We start from the raw sequence: 24,073 nt of genomic DNA, 5'->3' as shown, positions 1-24,073 counted from the left end.
GAAAAATTCCAGTGTGCAAGACCAGAGGGGAAATTCCCCCTATATCCCCTCCTCCCCCCATGCACTCCCCCACTCCTGCTAACTAACCTACCCCCCCCCCCCCCAAACAATTCCGTCACAGTAAAAGCACACACATACCCACACAACGGTAGCTTGTGGCTATGCCCTATATACCCCCCCATGTATAGCCCAGCTCTGGATGGTCATATAATATTAGGCAAACAGTTACTGTGAAATCCTAATGTCCAATAAAGGGCCAAGGTGTAAACCAAATGCATGCAAGACAAGGTGGATGTTAGTCTCTCGTGTGATTTTAAAGTCCTCCTTAGTATATGTCCCATACATCCAGTCCCATTTGTTGTTCTCTCCAACTCCACGCCCTAAGCAAAAGCTGGGTCCAGGCTGCAAAATCCTTTACATTAGGTCACAGTTCTTTGGACCTCAATCTTCCATACCTGTGAAGCTGATATGACCCTAAACTTAAGCAGGCAGAGTAATGTCCATGTGTACAGAATAATGTTCTTGTGGAACGGGTGGATGGTTACACACAGGGATACTATGTATACAGATCTCTACACTTCTGGTTTGTTTCCCCTGGTCCTTATAATAGCATTCATACCCCCCAGAGTCCTGATCCCCACATCTATCAACAAGAGAGCATGCCAGTGCTGATGGCTTCTATGTACGTCTGGAAACAGCTACCGCAGCCTGGATACAACTGCCAATGCTATTACAAGTACCAGGAGAAACAAGCAAGATGTGGTGAGACCTGCATACATATAGTCTTCCTGTTTGTAATTATCTACCTGTCCTCCAAGGACATTATTCAGTACACATGGACATTACTGCGCCTACTTAAGTTTAGGGTCATATCAACTGTACCGGTATGGAAGATTGAGGTCCAAAGGACTGTGACATATTGTAATGGATTTTTCAGACTGGACTCCACTTTTGCTAAGGGAGTTGGACATTAGGATTTCACAGTAACTGGCTGCATAAACTATATAACCATCCAGAGGTGGTCTATACATGTGGGGTATATGGGGCATTGTCACCAGCCACCGTGGGTAGTTTGGGTGTTTTCACTGGGAAGGAATTGTTTTTGGGGAGGTAGGTTAGCTAGCGGGAGTAAGGGTAGTGTGGGGGAGGAGTAACTAGGGGATTGGGGGGGGGAATTCCCCTCTGGACTTACACACTGGAATTTTGCTATATTTGTCCATTATTTTTATTATTATTTTTATTATCTTTTAAATAAAGGACCTTTGTGGTAGCCTCAGTAGGTGTTGTATCCAGTGCTGTTTTTTTTTGTACAGTTCATTCTTTGGAGACACCTCCCTTTAATGGTGGTATAGGGATTTAGGTACCACAAAAAGATGGTTATAACCAATCCCAGACCAATCTTGGGTTTTTGTAGCCATAGGAAGCACCTGATATGGAGGAGTATATGTACAAGAGCTCCCCACATCTAGACAAAAGCAATTTCTCAGCTTCAAGCATCATGAGAACAGGGAGGAGATCCAGGAAAAAAGTACAATACTCAATAATACCAGAAAAATAAAAAATAAAATGTTCAGTTGGCATGTGGCCACTCAGGGTCAAGTAGAAGTGGGTCGGATTAAAGACCACTTTCATATGATGTGGCAATGCCCTAAATTGCATTAATATTGGGAGAATATATTTGATGTTTTAAATACTTTATGCTTTACACATGTCCATTATGATCCAAAAATAGCCTTATTAGGGATTATACCGGAAGATATAATCCCATTAAAACGCACAAACTGTGGTTGCAGTCTATGCACATAGCCTGCAAACTTATAGTACAGAAATGGATATCAAAAATCCCGCCAACAACCACTCAATGGGCCGATGCGATTAAAAATGGATTTTTGTAAAATCTTACCGTAAAATCCTTTTCTCTTAGCTCATTGACAGACGTAGTCCTCGGTGATACACCACCTTCGGGTTATGTTGCCTCCACAGGAGCAGGACTAGACAGGAAATTAAAAAGCTCTGGCCACACCCCAGGGGCAGTCCCAGAGGGTATACCCTCCCTCTCTCTGCCTCAGCAAATCAGTTATGTGAAAAAGCAGTCTTTAGAGATTTTAACCCAACTCAAAAAACAGAGGGGCGGGGACTACGTCTGTCAATGAGCTAAGAGAAAAGGATTTTACGGTAAGATTTTACAAAAATCCATTTTTCTCTAGCGCTCATTGACAGACGTAGTCCTCGGTGATACACCACCTTCGGGACGTCCCAGAGCAGTATCACAACTGAGGGGTGGGAAAATGGAAATCAAATCCCAATCTAGAAGGCCCAACCGGTGCCAACTAGAAGTTTACAATGCTCATCCTTAATGATGAGACTCAACAAAAAAAGAGAAAAAAATTTTTTTTTTTTCAAACAGAAAAAACCCTCGAGGTAGACCACCGGTCTCCTCAAATTGCGGCCTGCAAAACCTTGCGGCCAAATGAGGCATCCGCCGATGCCGTCACATCAATTTTATAGAACTTTGTAAAGGTATGTACCGACGACCAGGTGGCCGCCTTACATACCTGGACCACTGACGCCTGATGGTGAAAGGCCCAGGAAGTACTGAGCGCTCGAGTGGAGTGCGCCCTAACAGGGAACGGAGGACTCTGACCCTTAATAGAATAAGCCTGTACCACCGTCTGTCTAATCCATTTGGCAATGGTCGCGGCAGATGCAGGCAAACCCTTTCTGGGGCCATCCGTGATCACAAAAAGTGAATCCGTCTTACGGAATGATTCCGTAGCTTTCAGGTATACCCTGATTGCCCGAACCACATCTAAGGAATGCAACGCATGTTCCCGATGATGCTTGGGCTGAGGACACAAGGAAGGTAGTACAATATCTTCATTCAGATGAAAATCTGAAACCACCTTGGGAAGAAAAGATGGCTTAGGATGAAGTACTACCTTATCCCTATGAATCACTAGGTATGGTGACTGGCATGATAATGCAGCCAGTTCTGACACCCTGCGAGCAGAAGTAATAGCCACCAAGAAGGCCACCTTCTGGGATAAAGTAAGCAAGGGAATCTCCCTGATGTTTTCAAAGGGAGGTTTCTGTAGAACCGACAAAACCAAATTAAGATCCCAAGGCGGTAAGGGCGCGCGGACTGGAGGAGCCAGGTGCCGCACCCCCTGGATGAAATTCCGCACCAAGGATTTGGTAGCTAAAGGCTTCTGAAAGAAGATTCCTAATGCTGAAACTTGACCCTTGATGGTGCTCAAGGCTAGCTTCTGCTCAACCCCTTGTTGCAAAAAGGCCAATATTCGAGACACCGAATAGGTACGTGGAGGAAATCCTAAAGATTCGCACCACGCAATATAAGTTTTCCATGTGTGATAATAGACTTTGCTGGAAGTCGCTTTCCTTGCTTTAATAAGGGTAGGAATGACTGAAGCTGACAAACCTCTGTCCTTCAGTACTTGGGTCTCAATGGCCAGGCCATTAAACCCAGCGACTGTAAAGCATGATGGTAAATTGGTCCTTGAGACCACAGACACTCCCTGAGACGAAGTTCCCACGGAACGTGTACGACTAACATGTCCAAGTCGGCCAGGCCGGCTTGAGGAGGCCAGCCTAGAATTTCTAGGACCACTGGCGCTGATTGAATCTGAACCAGGCGTCCCTAGAGATATCTGGCCCCGACCATCCGAGAAAGTCTGGTCGTTTTCTGTTCCCACACATTTATCAGATACCTGATAGTTATCAGGAAAGGTGATCTTTTCTGGTTGAACCTCAGGGACCGAAGTCACCCGACTAGAGGCTACTTGGCCTATCTGGTCAACCAGATCCGATTCCTGTGAGGTATCGGGACTAATCTTGGGAAAAGGTAAAGGAAAAGATCTATTCAGGGAACGGTAACTACCGCTTCCTGTAGTACTTAAATGTTGGAAGGGAAGAATCGCACCGGTAGTAGTGGTTGATGCTCGATCTAATGTCCTGAATACCGGTGAAAACGTCCCCCCACCCTGAAACCGGGTGGGGGCGCACCTTCAGGCTGTGTACTCCTTTGCTTCGGGTTTGGCTGGGTTGGTCCCCTTCTTGAACCCTCCTGGAGGAGTCTTGCCTTTCCCGCTAGTACCAGCCGGGCGCCCTTTATGGGCGGTAAAGAAAGGTCCTTGCTTGTTGCGAGGTCCCTTAGCTTTAGCAGCCTGTGGCAAAAAAGTGCTCTTGCCCCCAGTGGCATCCTTAATGATTTCATCTAGGTTGGCCCCAAATAGACGATTCCCCTGAAAGGGGAGATTTGTCAAGGTCTTTTTGGAACCTAGGTCAGCTGACCAGCATTTTAACCACAGCACACGTCTGAGGATCACCGCTGTCTTAGATGCATGCCCTAATAAGGGAGTAGTGTCCAAGGCTGCGTCACAGATAAACTGTAGCCCTTGTATAATCTGTTCCATCAAATCAGATGTCTCCTGGGGAATATCTTTTCCCCTAAGATCTTGGCGTACCATTTTCGCCCATTCCGTAAGTGTCTGGGAAACTAGACCAATAACAATTACTGGTCTAAAAGCTGACCATATCAGAGAGAAGATGGTGCGGGACTCTGCTTCCATCTTTCGATCCACCGGATCCTTAAAGGACGAAGTGTCCTCCACTGGAATAACCGTAGCTTTATTCAGCCTGGAAATAGGCGGATCCACGACTGGTGGTACCGTCCATTTCTTAATGATGGATTCCTCAAACGGATAGCGTCTAGCAATACGCTTGGAAATAGTAAAGGTACGTTTAGAATGCTCCCATTCTCTTTTAATCTGATTACCGAAACATTTAGGTACAGGAAAAGCCTTCATCGTCTTGATGGGCTTATTAGTACCAAAAGGAATCTCTGTTTCAGTTGCCTCTGCCGGTAAAGCCTCAAGTTTTAAGGTTTCCTGCACTGCCACAACTAGTGCGTCCACCAATGCTTCTTCCTGAATAATAGCAGGAGAAGAAGCGTCCTCCTCACTGTCTGAGGGGGCTTTACCTGGGATAACAGCCCTTGCAGAGGAACCTGCAATTGCCGTGACCACCTCTGAATCTGAGTCAGAGGTGTCAGATGGTATAGGGGTAGGCGGGGGTCGCTTCCTTGACCCCCGTCCCTGACAGGCCGCCTCCACCCGAGCCACCATAGACTCCAAAATTGCTGTAAATGACTCTATACTCTGTGCACCGGCGGGTCCCGTGGCCCCCTCGAGGGAAACAGGTGGGGGAATATGTGTGGCAGGGTCCATGATAATTCCAGTTACTTCCTGGATAATATAATTCAAAAATAAAACTTTTTTTTTTTTTTTTTTTTTCGACCCCCAGCGCCACAAAAGCCCCTTAGTGTTACCTGCTAGGGATCCCTATCGATCAAGAAAGAGAGAGAGATAGACCCCCAGGCTCACCACTTGATGCTCAGAGGTTAACTGCAACAGGTTACAGCGCTGTCTTGACAAACAGGAAGTCTTTTGGCTGGCTGCCCAGGAAAAAAGGAGGCGGCTCCGCCCCTCTGTACGCCTTCCGGCGCCTCCCCCAAGCTCCACGAGGTGTTTGGATCACCTCAAACATGGCCACCCCCATGCTGGAGACACGAGGCTACGCCAAAATGGCGGCTCGTGCGATCCAGCAAAAAAAATGGCGGCGGCCCGTACTGAATAGCGGTGTGCTGCAGGGCACACAACACTCTCTCTGCATGGGGATATGGCGTGGTTGGCGGTACCGGCCCTGGCGGACCGCATGGCCGTTCGGGAGGCCTGCTAATAGCTGGAGATCTAATTAGGAAGGCAGTCTACATGTCCGTGGCTTCTGACTGGTAGGTAGCTTATTCTTAACCCATAAGATTCCCAGAATGCCACAGATTACATCTTTAAAACATGTATACAATTAGATTGTTAGCTCCCAAACCAAGCCTCCTGGCTTTTTGCACACATAAAATCACACTCAAAGTAGGAGGATCTGTGTCATGTTGTAGGATAGAAAGGGACTCTATCTTACCATACAGAAAGGGGCCCGCGTTCACCACAAAACCCGTCAGGGGGAAAGGGGGAACATACTACTCACCATACCGGAACCAGGCGGGCACCAACTCCTGACAGTACCCCTCTCCACCGGGGCGGGAGGGCTGTCGACCGATACGGACGCCGTGACTCATGGTCTTTGGCGTTTCAGCGAGACGTTTAACTCGCGTGGACAGTCCTTTAATGGGACTTTGTCGCGGCCGACCCAGCGCGGAGCTATGGCCTGCACGCGCTCGTAGGCTGAACTGGGGTGACCACCGGATCTCAACATCCAGCCCGTCGCCCAGTTCAGCTTTCTTGCTTGAAGATCTCACAGGAACACTGGAGAAAAAAAGCTGTCTAAAAAATCCTTTAAGAAAAAAATTCTTGCCAGGACCTAAGATCCCAGCAAGGTATCTAGGTCCTTACTCCTAACTAGACAGAAAATAACTGATTTGCTGAGGCAGAGAGAGGGAGGGTATACCCTCTGGGACTGCCCCTGGGGTGTGGCCAGAGCTTTTTAATTTCCTGTCTAGTCCTGCTCCTGTGGAGGCAACATAACCCGAAGGTGGTGTATCACCGAGGACTACGTCTGTCAATGAGCGCTAGAGAAATATCATTTAAGGGCTCTTTCACACGGACGTTCCGTATGTCCGTAAATCACCCCATCCGTTTGCGGGTGATATATGGACATAATGAATGTCTATGGGATTGCGGATGTCAGCGGATGACCATCCGCTGACATCCGATTTTCATCCTTTCAGTTCTTTTCCCTTTTTTGGAACGGAACAGAACCCTATTTTTGTTCCGTTTAAAAAACGGAACGGATGCAAAATCGGATGTCAGCGGTGTCATCCGCTGACATCTGCAATACCCATAGACATACATTATGTCCGTATATCATCCGCAAACGGATGGGATGATATGGGGACATACGGAGCGGATGACACAAGTGTCATCCGTGTTTGTGAAAAAAAAAAGTGCCGGAGCGGATCGCAACATGGTCCGCTCCGTGTGAAAGAGCCCTAAGAGGGGACATGTAAACTACATGTAATCTACTGAATACACCGTTGATGCCGTAGAAAGTTAAAAGTGGGATAGATCTGTGACTTTGCATAAACGTCAATATATACTGTTGAGATAGATCAACTGAATTAAATATACGGAATTGATATACAACGCAACCGGCATGAAATAACTTGCTCAAATCATTCTGGAAATCGCATATTTAGCATGAGATATTGCTGTGTCTTTTTTTTGCTTGTTTGTTAGATTAATTGCATTGTTGTTTATGTTTTTGTCTTGATGTACATTGTAAAAATGGGATATTTGACTTACCATAAAACCCATTTCTCTGATGTTCATTGACGGACACAGCTCCTGATTCTTCTAAGCCATTGGGTTATACTGCCCCCTACAGGAGTAGGACACTAGGCAGGAAAAAGCTTGACTACGCCTATAGGCAGTCCCAGGGGGTATACACCCACTCTCAGCTATAGGCACTCAGTTTTGTTACAAGCAGTGTCAGAAGACAGCCAACTCCACAGAGGTGTGGATGCTGTGTCCGTCAATGAACATCAGAGAAATTAATTTTAGGGTAAGTCAAAAATCCCATTTTCTCTTTCGTTCATTGATGGATACAGCTCCTGATTCTTCTTAACCATTGGGACGTCCCAAATCAGTGTTAAGCATTAAGGGTGGGAAAAAAGCAGAAAAAAAAAATACCCGACCAGGTAACATGGAGCTCAACCATAAACAACTGGAGCTCACCTGAAAAAAAACAATACATACAGCAAAACCTTGCGGCCAAAAGAAGCATCCGTAGATGCCAACCCATCCACTTTATAAAAATTTTGTAAAAGTGTGCACCGACGACCAGGTGGCCGCCTTGCAAACCTGCATCACTGACACTTGATGACGGAAGCCCAGGGGACACTAAGCGCCCTAGTAGAGTGCTCCTTGACAGGGAAAGGGGGAACCTGACCTCTGATGCAATAATCCTGAACCACTGTCTGCCGGATCAATCTCAAAATGGTCGCAGAAGAAGCTGACAACCTTTTGTGAGGCCGTCCGTGAGCACAAATAGAGAGTCTGACTTCCTGGAAGACTCCGTAGCTGCCCGGTACACCCTAATTGCCTGGACCACATCCAAGGCAGGCAAGGCAATTTCCTTCAGATGTTTGGCCTGGGACACAGGGAAGGCAACACAATGTATTTATTCAAATGACAGTCAGAGACCACCTTGGAAGGAATAAAAGAAGCACAGAAAAGCGCTCTAAGTGCAGATTTATTTAATGAGCTATTTAAAAGCAAATGTAACAACTCACAAGAGCCAGAGGGTAGAAAAAGCTTGTATAACAATACAGTCAGAACGGTTCTCCTCTTGGTGGTGCCGTCCACATAAGGTAAAACATCCGGGATGGACTGTCCGTCACAGGAAGACGGCTGCCTCCTGTAGATATCCGGGTCCCAGGCAGAGCTGTAATATGGAGGTGTAGGTGAAGTGTGGTGTTGCGGCGTCACCAGGGAGATTCTGAGGACACTACGCGTTTCTGAGCATGCGCCAAGTCCCGAACAGACATGTGCGCTCTTTCATCAGGACACCTGAGTCCGCAGCGCAATCTCCAAATGTCCATCAGAGCAGTTGGAGACTCCAAAGAAGATTGTCCAGGTACCCCAGTACCGTGATCCCCCGCTGACTCAAACAATGCCAGCACCAGGACAAACACTTTTGTGAAGACCCGAGGAGCGGAGGCGAGACCAAAGGTTCACGCCACAAACCAATATTGCTCCTCACCCACAGCAAAACAGAGGTTAGTGACCGGCAAGTAATAAAATGTGCAGGTAGGTATCCTTGATGTCGATAGAAGCGAGAAAAAAATACCCCTAACGTAGGGACGCCACTACTGTGTGAATGGACTCCACGTGGACATTCTGTACTCACACAAGCAGTTTAGCACCTTGAGGTCCATAACTGGACATACCTTGCCTTCCTTCCTGGCAACTGTAAAGAGGTGTGAGTAAATTGGAACCGGAACAATCACCCCTTGAAGGAACAAGTCTTGCATTACCCCAAAAAGACCCGTAAGTGACCTGGGAACAAGTGCAGGTTGGAAGGGAAGAACCTTTCCGGGAGGATAAGACTGAACTCAATCCCGTAGCCTTACTGAATAACTTTGTGGACCCACGAGTCCAATACCAGGGAGGACCATGGACCTGGAAACCAGTGAAGACGTCCCTCCCACCCCAGATACGGGTGAGGGCCCTTCATGCAGAGGCAGCCTTGTCTGCAGGTCTATAACACAAATTGAAAGAACGGCTGGCGCTCTGATACACTGGGGTACAGCTAATGTGGGTGCAAAATGTCAGACCAGTACATAGCAAAAAATTAAATGAATATATGAAGGCATTACCTACATAACAAGATGTGGGGTAAAGTCCATATTGTAAGGAAGAGGAGCTATGGGATGAAAGTATGCACGAAGGGCCGGCTCAGCTACACAGGAGTCAATCTGTAGACAGGGTAAAGAAAAAACAAGCGGAGCGCCTCTAAGTGCAATACGTTTAATGAATAAATAAACATACAGTGTGAAATGACTCACTAGATAAAAAGAAGTGAAGGCTCAAATGCAACGTCCTGAGGTCAAGCTGTCCATTAGCTAATGCCGAGAGAGAAGAAGTCAAGATGGTACTATCCGGTATATGGGATGGCGGGGAGATGCCGGCTCTTGCTTCCCCGGGACCGGACTCTCGAGGCAGGCTGTGACTCAGCGTCGACCGTGTGACGTAGGCAGGGTCAAGGTGCACACGACGCGTTTCAGAGCGTGCGCCAAGCTCGTGGGGAGCATGCGCGCTCTTTCCTCAGGTGTAGATGCCGGGACCACTGTAAGCCAGGGGATTTATACACACACAATGTGTGAATTAGGGCTGAAACAACTAATCGATTAATCGACAACTAATCGATTATGAAAATAGTTGTCAACTATTTTCGTAATCGATTAATCGGTCAGCCGATAAGTTGTCCTGCATACAGAATGCATTATTTGTTTACATATCAGAAAATACAGTGCAACGCACATACTTCTCAGTACACCGACCGTACATGTCAGTAGATGGCAGAGAACTTGTGAATATGTGAGGAGCAATGCCTCATGGGAAATGTAGTCCTGGGCAAGAGAAGAAACCAATTGATTCTAAAGGCAGAGGTTTTTTTTTTACCTTGCTATAGGGACACTCTATATATACAGTACTATACTTTGCTGCTTCCTATAGTGGCACTCTGAAGGCAGGAGGGGCCAGAAGTGCTGTAGGGGGCAGGGGGGGGGGGGGGGTTGGCAGAAGAGGAGAATCAGTGCTGCTCTGTGCAAAATCATTACATAGAGAGGATAAGTATGACAAGATTGTTGTTAAAAAGAAAAGTTTTCCCCCCTCCACACTTCACATAGTTTCATGTCTGACTCCCAGTTAAAATATCCGGCGTATCCGACTTCTGGGCATATTTTTTTATATACATACACATGATACAAGATATAATACTTTCACTGTTTCACAGTAGAAATTATAATTGTATTACAGTAGCGATATCTGCTGTTTTTTTTACTATAAAGGGCTTTTTTTTTTTTTTTTAACCCCATCATGACAGGTGATAAAAAAAGCATGCTGCTGCTACTAAATGTTTTCTGCTGCCCATACATATATTGGATTTTTGGACAAAAATATTTGCATCTATATTTGTACAAAAATTATTTGTATATTCGTTGAATGGATGAGTGTTGTTTGAAAATTCCACTTGCTTTTAACATAACATTTTAAATTGAATATAACTTCTGAGCAAAAACCACATACACTATTTGAAGATTTGTTTGATCAAGAAGTTTTCTATTCTGCTCCTTCAAATTTTCCTGTCACTGTGGTTGACAACGAACACCGCATAGATCCCCACTAATGATTAGAAAAATCATATGAATGTTTTTAAAATTTTTCTAAAAAAATTTAGTTTGTGTATGGCCAGCATAAGTGACAGCAGGCGCGGGGAACTTGTATCAAGCTACCTGCCTATTAACCACTTTACGACTGCTCACAGTAATAGTACTGCGGCAGAGTGGCTCGTTATCGTCTGACGACGTAGTACTACGTCATCAGACACTCCCCCTTCTGGGCGGCGCTTGCGCGCCGCCGGAGGCTCGCTCCCGCTGTTTTCATTCACAGCGGGAGTCGGGCCAGGGGAGGAGCAGCGGCGATCTCCGCTGCTTTTACCCGATCGTCGGGGATCGAGTCTGGAGATCCGCCCGCTGTGTGTAAACACAGCGGGCGGATCTCCATAGTGACAGGGAGTGACAGATCGGACTGTTCAGCATAGCTGGACATCCGATCTGTCCATGACTCACACAGTCACCTCCCCCCCTACACGTCAGTAAGCACCAGGCATACATTAACCCCTCCCTCTCCAATAAAATTAACCCCTTCCCTGCCAGTGTCATTTTTACAGTAACAGTGCATATATATAGCACTGATTACTGCAGTAATGTCACTGGTACCCCCAAAAGTGTCAAAAATGTCAGTCAAGGGTCCGATCTGTCCGCCGCAATGTCGCAGTCCTGCAAAAAAAAAAAATCGCAGATCGCCGCCATTACGCGTTAAAAAAAAAAACACCAAAAATTACAGAAATCTTTCCCTTTGTTAGTAAACGCAATAACTTTTGCGCAAACCAATCAAAATACGCTTATTGCGATTTTTTTTACCAAACATAGGTAGCAGAAAACAAATTGGCCATAAATTTTTTAAAAAATTGTTTTTTACATCTTTTTTGGGGGGAATTTCATATAAAAAAATGTTAAAAATATTGTTATTTTTTCAAAATAAACGCTCTTTTTTTGTTAATAGCGCAAAAAGTAAAAATCGCACAGGTGATCAAATACCACCAAAAGAAAGCTCTGTTTGTGGGAAAAAAAAGACGTAAATTTCGTTTGGGTACGGCGTCGCACGACCGCGCAATTGTCAGTTGAAGTCGCACAGCGCCGAATCGCAAAAAGTGGCCTGGACGGAAGACAGCAAAATCCTCCGGTGGTAAAGTGGTTAATAAGGGATTCTATCATGAATATTATATACCAATCCGGTCTGCAAATTTGCAAAACAGTGTTTTAGGTCTTTAAAAAATATTGATCTTGGAGTCTGATATGTACCACATTTAAACCTCTAATAATACATATATCTGTCTCAGAGTGGATTAGATATCCAACTATATAGCTGGATATTTATATTTACCACTGCATATAGATATTCAAGAATATTAACTCAATTATACACCAACTTTTTATTTTTTGAGGTTTTTATCCGATTAGTCGATTAATCGAAACAATAATCGGCCAACTAATCGATTATGAAAATAATCGTTAGTTGCAGCCCTAGTGTGAATGGGAGTATAGGAAGGTTAAGCGACCAATGGGGTAATATGGCGGCCATGTTACAAGGCACAAACCATGCAAAAATACAAAGTAATAGATCAAACATGTACTATTGGTGAAAATGAGATAAAACATAAAGAAATGTGAGGGAAATATGTACATATATAAGCAGAGAAAACTACAATGTATATATAGACCCTAAGCTGATCTCTCAATAAATTAGAATGAAAAATAGAATAAAAAATAAAATTAAAATAAAATAAAATTAAAATAAAAATAAAAAAAAAAATGAATATAAAAAAAATATAAAAATAAAAATAATAAAAATAAAATAAAAATAAAATAAAATTAAAATAAAAATAAAAAATATGAATGAATAAATGTGATGAAATGTGTGTGGTAAAAACCTAATAATGATGGAAAATGCTACATAGATTTTAAGTTTTGGGTGTGAAAGATTCGCGTACATATACACACACATACACACATGTATACCCACATACATACATATGCATATATATACGCATACCCGTACACACCCATATATACGCCTAAAAATGTATACAATAAATATTTAATAAAAATATATTGTTAAAAATGTTTTTCAAAAACGTATATTAAAGGAATATAGGAACAAAATTAATACAAAATAGTATAAAGAGATATAAAGGGATATGAGAAAAATGGACATATACATATAAATATATACACATACATATGTATATAGCAGATGAGGTGGGTATATATAAAATCAAGAAGGAAAATTAAAAATGTTTGACTAAGTAAAAATGTATTAAAATGTCTCGATGCATTTAATGGTGTAAATATATTGTATAAGAGGACCTCTATAAAAAAGAATGATTATAAAATAGTACTAATTTCAAGTTCCTCATTTAAGCCGTACGGTTTTAATGTGTTCAAAGAAAAAATCCAAAAAGTCTCACGTTCGCAGAGCCTAGAGAACCGCTGGGCCTCTGGTAATTTATTGGATATGGCCTCAATAATCCAAATTCTCAACCCCTCAGTAGATTTATTGTGATATTCTAGGAAGTGTCTGGGGACACTATGTTTATCGGACCCTTCCTCAATAAGCCACCGGTGTTTGCCAAAACGTTGGCGCAAAGGACATATGGTGCGGCCCACATATAATAATTTACATGGGCAGGTCAAGCAATATACCACATGATCTGTGGAACAATTGTAAAAATTGTCCAACGAATATGTGCGACCTTCATGGGAAAACGATTTTTGTCCATAAATAATAAAATCACATGTTTTTTATTTTTATTTTATTTTAATTTTATTTTTATTTTTTATTCTATTTTTCATTCTAATTTATTGAGAGATCAGCTTAGGGTCTATATATACATTGTAGTTTTCTCTGCTTATATATGTACATATTTCCTCACATTTCTTTATGTTTTATCTCATTTTCACCAATAGTACATGTTTGATCTATTACTTTGTATTTTTGCATGGTTTGTGCCTTGTAACATGGCCGCCATATTACCCCATTGGTCGCTTAACCTTCCTATACTCCCATTCACACATTGTGTGTGTATAAATCCCCTGGCTTACAGTGGTCCCGGCATCTACACCTGAGGAAAGAGCGCGCATGCACCCCACGAGCTTGGCGCACGCTCTGAAACGCGTCATGTGCACCTTGACCCTCAGGACGTTGCATTTGAGCCTTCACTTCCTTTTATCTAGTGAGTCATTTCACACTGTATGTTTATTTCTTCATTAAACGTATTGCACTTAGAAGCGCTCCGCTTGTTTTTTCTTTACCTTGTCTGCAGGTCTGGAAGAGCCTGAAAGTGGTTTGTTAGACCAGGTCTCTTTTGGAACCTCCGGGTGGAGGCCCTGACTTTTGATCCCTTGTCTTGAGACCCCAAGGGACGAAAAATGGAATTTTGTCTTACCGTAAAATCCTTTTCTCTGGTGTTCATTGATGGACACAGCTCCATATCTTCTTTGACCCTTGGGTTATGCTGCTCTCCATTGGAGTTGGACTAGGTGGAAACAAATTCAACTACGCCCATAGGGAAGTCCTAGGAGGTATACTCCAACTTCCTGCTATAGGACTTCAGTTTTGTAACAAGCAGTGTCAGAAGAATACATAACCCAACTCAATAGGGGGGGGGGGGTGCTGTGTCCATCAATGAACATCAAAGAAAAGGATTTTATGGTAAGACAAAAATACAGTTTTCTTTTTCGTTCACTGACAGACACAGCTCCATATGTTCTTTGACCCTTGGGATGTCCCAAAGCAGTGTCAATATGAGGGAAACACAGCATAATTCCCAAAAAGGTTAAACATAACCAACCAGGTAAATCAGGAGCCCGACCAGGAACAACTGGAGCTCACCAACCAAGATGACCGACTGCTGGATAACAGCATGCTGCAACTTGAGTAGTTTCACCTCCGTAAGAAACACCGGGCTGAGGCTGAATCCAAAGTCAGGCCCAGGTAGTCCAATCTGTTGGAAGGAGTTGGAGCTGATTTCTGAAAATTCTGTTTCTAGCCGAGCTCTTTCAGAGTTCGCACAGTAATGTTCCGAACGTCCTTTAAGACAGACGAAAATACTGCCCGCAGAAGGAGATAGTCCAGGTAACCCAGTACTGTGATCCCCCTCTGCCTGAGCAAGGCCAACATTTTCGTGAACACCCGAGGAGCTGAGGTGAGACCAAAGAGTAATGTCACGAATTGATAATGCTCCTCTCCCACGCAAAGTGAAGGAAAACGCTAGTGCCCGGCATATATTGGGATTTGAAGGTAAGCGTCCTTGATATTGATAGAGGCCAGAAAATCGTCTTGATGAAGCGATGCCACTACCATGCGAATGGACTCCATTTGAAATTTCTGAACTCGCACAAAGCGGGTCAGAGACTTGAGGTCCAAGATCAGACGAACCTTGCGTTCCTTCCTGGGAACAGTAAACAGATTGGAATAAAATCCCTGAAAAGTTCCAACTCTGGAACCGGCAAAATTACTCCCTGTGATAATAGAATCTGCACCGCCCCGTAAAGGCCCTGCAGCCGAACGGGGGACAGGCACAAATTGGAAGGGAAGAACCTCGCCAGAGGCAAGGACTAAACTCATTTCATCTCATTTGTCTTGAATGAGAAAGGTCCACAGGTATGGAAAAAAATGAAAGGGGAGATCAGTCAGCACTTTTTTGGAAGCCTGGTCTGCAGACCAATGTTTTAGCCAAATCATGCGGCGAAGGCTCACAGACGTCACACAGACGCTCTGCAAGCCAAAGGGGCCGCATCCAAAGAGGCATCACAGATATACTGTAACCACTGTATCAACTGATCTGCCAGCTCCGGAGGATGTTGACCCCCTTCCAGATCCTGGCACAGAAGCTTTGCTTATTCCATCAAAGTCTGGGAGACCAAGGTGATGGCAAACCCCGGCCTCCCAATTGAACCTGCCATGGTAAAAAGGTATCGGACCAGAACCTCAACCCTCTCGTCTACCAGGTCTTTAAAAGATGGGGAATCTTGCACCCGAAGAAGCGTGGCTTTATTCAGTCTGGAAACCTGAGAATCCACCACCGGTGGAACTGTTCGCTTTTTCAAAAGGGGCTCTTCAAAAGGATACCTCCTAGCGAAACACTTTGGTATTCCAACCATGCGTTTCGGGGATCCCCACTCACTAGCGACAATCTTGTCGAAGTAGGCAGGAAAGGGGAACACCTTAGTTACCTTGGATGGTCTGAGGGTACCAAATTGCACCGGCTTAGCCGACGCAGCATTTGCTGTGTCCTTCAATTTTAACTTCTTCCCATCCGCGCTACAGCCTATATACGGCTGCAGCGCGGACTCGAATTTTCGGGAGGCCGTTTTTAAACGGCCTCCCAGTGACACGCCCCCAGCACGCTCCCGCGAGCGCGCTGCGGGGAAAATCTGTGTCACAGATCGTGGTGAATGGCCAATCACAGCGGCCATTCACCACGTGATCGGGCCGTCCAATGAGCGATGATCTCATATGTAAACATATGAGATCATCTCTCATCGCCGGCGCTCCTTCCTCACACGGAGCCTGCAGTGTGAGGAAGGAGGGGGAGCCTCACAGCGCCGGGGACACAGGAGAATGTAATCAGGGCACCGATCACCAGTGCCCTGATTACTGAAGGTAAAAACACACACACAGTGCCCCCCCATCAGTGCCCACAGTGCCCCCCATCAATGCCCACAATCAGTGCCCATAGTGCTGCTAGTCAGTGCCCATCAGTGCATGCTCATCTAGGCACTGATGAGCACTGACTGGCACCACTATGGGCACTGAGTGTGGGCACTGATGGTGCTGCCCATCAGTGCCGCTCATCAGTGCCACCCATCAGTGTCCAGTGCCATCCGCAAGTGCCCATCAGTGCCGCCTATCAGTGCCCGTCAGTGCCGCCTCTCAGTGCCCAGCAGTGCCACCTCTCAGTGCCCAGCAGTGCCACCTCTCAGTGCCCAGCAGTGCCACCTCTCAGTGCTCATCAGTGCCGCCTATCAGTGCTCATCAGTGCCGCCTATCAGTGCTCATCAGTGCCGCCTATCAGTGCTCATCAGTGCCGCCTATCAGTGCCGCCTATCAATGCTCATCAGTGCGGCATATTAGTACCTCCTCATCAGTGCCACCTCATTAGTGCCCATAAGTGCCACCTCATCAGTGCCCATCAGTGCAGCCTATCAGTGCCCATCAGTGCCGCCTCATCAGGGCACATCAGTGAAGGAGAAAAATTTATTTTCAAAATTTACTCGCAGAAAATAAGAAAAACTTTTTTTTTTTTTCAAAATTTTCTGTGTTTATTCTTTTTTTTTGTAAAAAATAAAAAACCCAGAGGTGATTACATACCACCAAAAGAAAGCTCTATTTGTGTGAAAAAAATGATAAAAATTTCATATGGGTACAGTGTAGCATGACCGCGCAATTGTCAGTCAAAGTGTGACAGCGCTGAAAGCTGAAAATTGGCCTGGATGGGAAGGGTGTTTAAGTGCACAGTAGGCAAGTGGTTAAAGTTTCCCGCACTGATACAATAAGTGCTTCCACAAGCGCCTTTTCATGTGCGCCCATAGTGGAGGAGGATTCATCCTCAATGTCAGAGCACTCAGGGTGTGTGGGCGCAGACCAAGTGGGTTGACTCGTGGGGGGGCACTTCTTGCTAGGCTACTTTGAAAGGGCCATATCAACTCTGGACACTAATGACTGCAGGACTGTCGTCATGGCCGCCAGGGCAGACTGAGACCCAGAGGGTCCTGCGGGTTCCGAGAGTGGGTCAGATGGTGACACATGCTCCAGGGACTCCAATTTTAACCTTGGTACTGCCCGCAATATGTGAAAAAAGTTGCTAAAATAATCCCCCCCACCGCTACAAGTCCCAGTGCACCAGCGGCACTACTATAGCAGAAAGAGAGAGTTGCACCCCGCAGGGACTCGCCACCACCAACTTAGGGAAGAACCCAGAGCGCCTTGCTGCTTGCCATGTGGGGATCATAGAGAAAGAGGAAGCGCTGTTACTGCCACCCCGCCGCTCCACAGACTACAAGAAAATGGCCGCCACATCGATTGCAATGGAAAACTCAGAGAACATGGCCACCGGACTACACAGACATGCCCGCCGAAGCTTCAGCACAGCCATCCACAGAAAAATGGCGGTGCCACGTGGTGTAGCGCGGCACCTATGACGCCTAACAGCCCTTCAGGTATCTGTAGCCTGCCAGGGGGGCCTTAACAGGGACCCCACCACAGACAGTCCTCCCTACCCCCTCCAGCCCATCACATGACACCCCGTACCTGAAAATATCCTTGCTGCCCTGGAGAGGGGGGACTAAGGGGGGTAGGTGAGGTTGACATGTGCAGGGCGACGCCACTACTGAGGGGGAAGAAACACCATGTGGAAAGGAAGGGCACATAGGGGGCCCACCAACCCTAAGAAAGGCCCCAAATCCACCCCAACATTTCCCCAGAAGAGAGGGGGGACACTACTCGCCACACCTGGGGACCGAGCGGGCAACACTCCTAGCAGTCCATCTTGGAATGGGGGTGCTGCAGGCCAGAGGTAGGCTGCGACTCAGGTCGTGACCAGTGTCATGACCAGGGCTATGTGTCCTCACAAGATGTTTCACTCGCCGGTCAGCCCCTGCCCAGTGTCACGCCCAACCTAGTGCGCAGCTAACGTTGGGTCGTGCTCGCTGGCCAGACTGGGAAGACCATAAGGATCTAGGATATCCAGTGCGTCGCCCAGTCCGGCAGTTGATTGTAGTTCTCACAGGAACTGAAAATAATTAATGGAATTTTTGTAAAATCTTACTGTAAAATTCCTTTCTCTGAGTCCTCCGACAGTCGCCGCCCACTCAGTCTTCACCAATGGGTATTGACCTTTGCTCCGCAGGAGTAGCTAGGCACAAGATTTGTTAATAACAAAAGCTTTTAGCATAGACACACCCCTAGGGGCTGTCCCCTTAGTCAATACCTCCCTGCACCAGCATTGCCAACTCAGTTTGGTAGCATAGCAGTAAGAGTACACAAAAACCCCAAAAGAGGGGCGGGGGGCGGCGACTGTCGGAGGACTCAGAGAAAGGAATTTTACGGTAAGATTTTACAAAAATTCCGTTTTCTCTTACGTCCTCCGACAGTCGCCGCCCACTCACAAGTCTTCACCAATGGGATGTCCCAAAGCAGTGTAGACCTGAGGGGTGGGAGACGCAGCCGCAGAAAAAGCAACGCAGTACCCACATCAGAGAAAGGAACCTTACACACAGTAAGAGAACCAACTGGGCAACAGGAAAACGTGCTCAACAGGAGCAACAACCCAGGAAAAACAAGTAACCCAGGGGTAAAACACCCCAACAGCCAAGGACCCAAAAACCAAGGGACCCTAAGGCACTGCCGCACTGAGAACTTTACGGCCAAAGGAGGCATCGGCCGATGCCTGAACATCCACCTTATAGAACTTGGAGAAGGTGTGAACGGACGACCAAGTCGCCGCCTTACACACCTGGGCCACTGAAGCCTGATGCCGGAAAGCCCAAGACGTACTCAAAGACCTGGTAGAGTGCGCTTTCACAGGGAAGGGAGGAACCCTCCCCCTCAAGGCATAGGCCTGCGCAATGGTTTGTATAATCCATTTGGCGATAGTCGTAGCCGACGCCGCCATGCCCTTCCGAGGTCCCTCAGGAAGGACAAAGAGGGAATCCGACTTGCGAAAAGGCTTAGTGGACGACAGGTAAACCCTGAGCGCCCGGACAACATCCAAGGAATGTAAGGCAACCTCCTTAGGATGCTTCGGCTTCGCGCAGAGCGAAGGCAAGACAATTTCTTCATTAAGGTGAAAATCCGAGATCACTTTCGGCAGAAAAGACAAGCGACAAACCAGCGACAAACCGCTATTAACAAATCTTGTGCCTAGCTACTCCTGCGGAGCAAAGGTCAATACCCATTGGTGAAGACTTGTGAGTGGGCGGCGACTGTCGGAGGACGTAAGAGAAATTCAGTTTAAAAAGGAAAAAACGCCACTACCAGAGATCCCAGCAAGGAACTAGGTCCTTATTCCTCACTAGGCAGAAAAAAACTTAAGTCCTATGGCAAGAAGTGGTAGTATACCCCCTAGGACTGCCCTATGAGCGTAGTCAAATTTGTTTCCGCCTAGTCAGGGGGAAGCAGTTTTCCCTCTAGGTCCCGGCAAAAAGTTTAGCCCACTAGGTCAGAGCTTGCGACACCAGGGCAATAGTAAATACCGGCCTAAGTGCCGAACCAGCCACAGTGAACATATGGTGAGCCAGAGCCTCTACCCTCCTATCAGCTGGATATTTAAAGGCCTGGGGATTCCTCAACCGTAAAGAAGGCCGTTTAATTTAACCTGGAAACAAACAAGTTTATTACAGGCAAAACCGTCCACCTTTAACGCAGTTAATCCTCATAAGGACACTGCAAGCAAAAAGCGCTTAGGAACCACTGCGTTTTGGACAACCCCAACAGTTTTTTGACAATGTTGTCAAAGTAAGTGGAAAAGGAACACCCTAGCCGCTTTGGAGGGCCTTTGGGTGGCAAAGGGACTGGCCCCTCCGACGCAGCTTCAGCCGCAACCTCCATTTTAAAAGTGTTACGCACTTACACAAACAGTGCATCCACCAGCGCCTTTTCATGTGCGGCTAGAGGAGCAGAGGAAACATCCTCACTATCTGAGCACTCAGGGTGCGTGGACGCAGACCCAGTAGGGCCGCTATATACTAAGCTCACCGAGAAACAATCAGGGAAGGCCTCCAACTGCGATCCCGCAAAGGGGACGCCGACCAAGGGCCCACGAATGGACCACCTACTGAACCCCACTAAAAACAAGGGGGTCGCCCTCCAAGCCCTCGATAGAGGGCATAATAGGGAAACCCCCTTTAAATGGGGGCCACCTGCTGTGACGCGGACACACAGGCAGGGTACCCTGATGGTCCTGCAGCGCTAAAAGGGGCAGGTGCCCCACACAATAATGGTGGCAAGGAAGTGTCCCCCACAGCAACACTCCTTCCAAGGGAGGCGCCAAGCTGACCACAGGGCCTAGCAGGCCACAAGCTGCTGCTTCAATTTTTGGGGAGGCCTAGCCGCAAGTGCACAGATCCCAGCCCGGCAAATGCGTAAAGGAAGAGTGAGGGCTTTAGCTAAACACACTGGGGCCACCCCCAATGGAGGTGCCCAACTCAGATGCATGGCCTAGCAGGCCGAGGCCTAAATTTTTGTGGGCGCCCAGCCGCGAGCTGACCACTCAGGAACAGCGGAGGGGAGGGCGGATGCCCAAACTGGAGGCAGTGGCTTCCGCCACCCTTACAGGGGCCGCCTTACGTAGTTTCCGACTGGTAGGCATTGCTGCCTCAATTTTTGGCTGGATCCAGCTGTGTGAGGCGCATACCCACGGAAGCTCAACTATCCGCTCCCCCAGCCCAACAACCGCAGCAAGGAGCACAGAGGATATCCCTGCACCAGTCACCAAATTCCAGGGTGGCAGGGAACCCTGTTCAAACCCCCATTGCACACCAGGAAAAACCCATTCAGCAGCAACCCCAACCAGCCCCCCTTAAGAGCATGTGGCAACAGCCAGCTCATAACCTTAGCCAGGGAGGGAGCCGAAAGACCCACAGTGACTACTGAGATTTTAGAGGGGCTGAAGGAGTGGAAGAAGGAGGGGAACCCGGGGTCCCACTGTCCCAGGGAGGGGCCCATGTCAACCTCAAAGCCCTCCAGGAGTAGAGAGGGACAGCTAATTACCATACCAGGAACAGGGTGGGCGCCGCTTCAGACAGACCACCTCTCCATTGTAATGTGGGTGCTGTCGGGCAGGAGAAACGCTGCGACTCAGGCCGAGGCAAGGCCAAGTCGTATGCGAGACGTTTAACTTGCAGGCTAGCCCCTGTCCTTAGGGGCTATGTCATGGCTGACCTAGCGTGGATCTGCGGTCGGCACGTGCTCGCTGGCCAGACTGGGGGGACCCTCTGGATCTAGATTATCCAGGCCGTCGCACAGTCCGGCAATTGATTTTAGATTCTCCCAGGAACAAAATAAAAAAGATAGGAAAAAATTCTACTTAAAAAGTAAAAAAAAAAATTGCCAGGACCAGAGATCCCAGCAATACCTATAGCTGAGAGTGGGTGTATACCCCCTGGCGTAGTCAAGCTTTTTCCTGCCTGGTGTCCTATTTCTGTAGGGGGCAGTATAGCCCAATGGTTAAGAGGAATCAGGAGCTGTGTCCGCCAATGAACGAAAGAGAAAATTTATTTTTCTTTCAAAAATGATATGTTTTAAAACAAAGTTTTTTTTAAAAAGACCCCTTTTTCAAGTAAGATCCATATCTATCTATCTATCTATCTATCTATCTATCTATCTATATATATATATATATATATATATATATATATATATATATATATATATATATATATATATATATAGTTATAAATATGCTGCCTATTTATTTAGAATGTATTATTGGGTGTTTCTTGAGGAAACCCGACCTGTGGTTTTAGCACGCTTTATATACCAATGCTGTGATTTAGATGTGCATTAATCTTTTTTCTATTTTACTAATTGAGGGGCATATGACTCACTTCCTATGTGAGAGTGCTGTGCCAATTATTCCTGTCATACTGTAATGCCATAGCCCCGTGTAAGCTACGACCCTGGTGAACAAGGTTTTTTCTATGCTCCCATCAACCAAATAGAGCGAAAAAGGCAAATATCCATGTATGCTTATCTTTGAAGGTCTGCATTAAAGTGAATAGTGGCTGAGAATTTACCTCTGTATAGACAGAGGGGAGAGCTAGGAAAACCACTGAATAGGGAGTAGCAAACTGGGGAAATATACCTTAGGACACTTACAAACACAGGCTTGCTAAAAATTAGAGGGGTTATGCAACAGCTTACTTTGACAGTATCCAATTACCTGTGTAACCAATAGTCTAAAACTAAGATCCTGTGAAACAATAAAAACTTTATCATTTATAGAACTTCACTTCTATTTTATACATACACCTTTACACAGAGACCTGTGTGTGCCTTAAAAAGTGTACCTTGAATATATAAATGCATTGCCTTAAAAAGGACTGAAGATGTCCTCAGTGAGATACAAATAAGGCATAACAGCAACCAATCAACACAAGGTATTTGAACACAGAGGCAAAATCTACGTAATATATTAGAATCACCGAGAATGCAAATATAAAACTTGCTTGGACAGAGCTGTAACATACAGCCTAAATTTTAAGGAAAATGAGGCTCTAGAAACGGATAACAAATACTTTACAGTACATCTGGTTTTTGGCATACGTTTTTAAATCTAATTGCGATCAACAGAGCACATATCGACTTAAGACAACATAGACGTATTATTGATATGAACAAAAATGACCTATGACTTGTATCAGTGTTATATTTACTCAGTACAGGGAGCCCAGCCTAAAACCTGTCCCACCTTGTAATAAGTTCCTCAGCAGCTTGTGAGCACAGATGAATGAGGGAGACCTCTTCCTCAGAAGCTAGGTCAACAGCTTGTAGAGGATACAAGTGAGGACGCAGAGCAGGCTTACACGAGTCATACTTCTGCTTGTCCTCCCAGGACTTCAAAGTGTTTTCAAAAGCCTGTAATAAAATATTAAATATTACCGAAACTACAGGAAACTTTCACAGAAATCTGGCTTTTGGCTATAAACCTGCAAAGTGTTTAGCTTAATGACTAAAGGAATTAATTAAAATATCAATGCAGAGCTACAGCAGTTCCTGAAAAATTTAGAGGATGCATCATATACTGGCTTCTCTAAGGGTCTTTTCACACGGGCTGTCTGATCAGGTCAACCAGTCAATTTTTCAGGCGGACCTGATCGGACCCTCAACTCACTCCTATGGAGCGGTGGATGTCAACGGCAAAATGTCTGCTGACAACCGCCTCCATCCGATCTGATCCTGTCCAAAAAATCCAGATGGATGGTATAGGGTATGGGATAGGATATGATCGGATGAAAACTGACTGTGGTGTGTTTTCACCCGAACTCCCCATAGAGGAGAGCGGTACTGTGTCCGTCTCTGCCTCTTCACAGTGAGCAGGGACGAACCTGTCATCCGCCTTCTCAGTGAAGATCAGCAAAGCAATCCCCACTGAGCAAGTAGAGTCTGTCAAAACTGAGGTGCCTGTGTGAAAGGGGCCT

General features: G+C 46.1%; 1 protein-coding gene across 5 annotated transcripts in view; it reads right to left on the bottom strand.

Annotated features, from left to right (window-relative positions):
• DGKH (diacylglycerol kinase eta) overlaps positions 1 to 24,073 on the bottom strand; it is a 588,450-nt gene that overhangs the window by 100,338 nt on the left and 464,039 nt on the right. For all 5 annotated transcript variants that reach the window (XM_082244880.1, XM_082244879.1, XM_082244881.1 and 2 more), the window contains one exon: positions 23,344 to 23,510. In XM_082244880.1, coding sequence (XP_082101006.1) covers positions 23,344 to 23,510 — 167 coding nt within the window. The remainder of the gene's footprint in view (positions 1 to 23,343; positions 23,511 to 24,073) is intronic.

Source organism: Pelophylax lessonae, assembly GCF_965119305.1.
Source record: "Pelophylax lessonae genome assembly, chromosome: 2".
NCBI classification, from domain to species: domain Eukaryota; kingdom Metazoa; phylum Chordata; class Amphibia; order Anura; family Ranidae; genus Pelophylax; species Pelophylax lessonae.
Note: the sequence above shows the minus strand (reverse complement) of the source record. Positions and strands in the feature narration are given on the sequence as shown.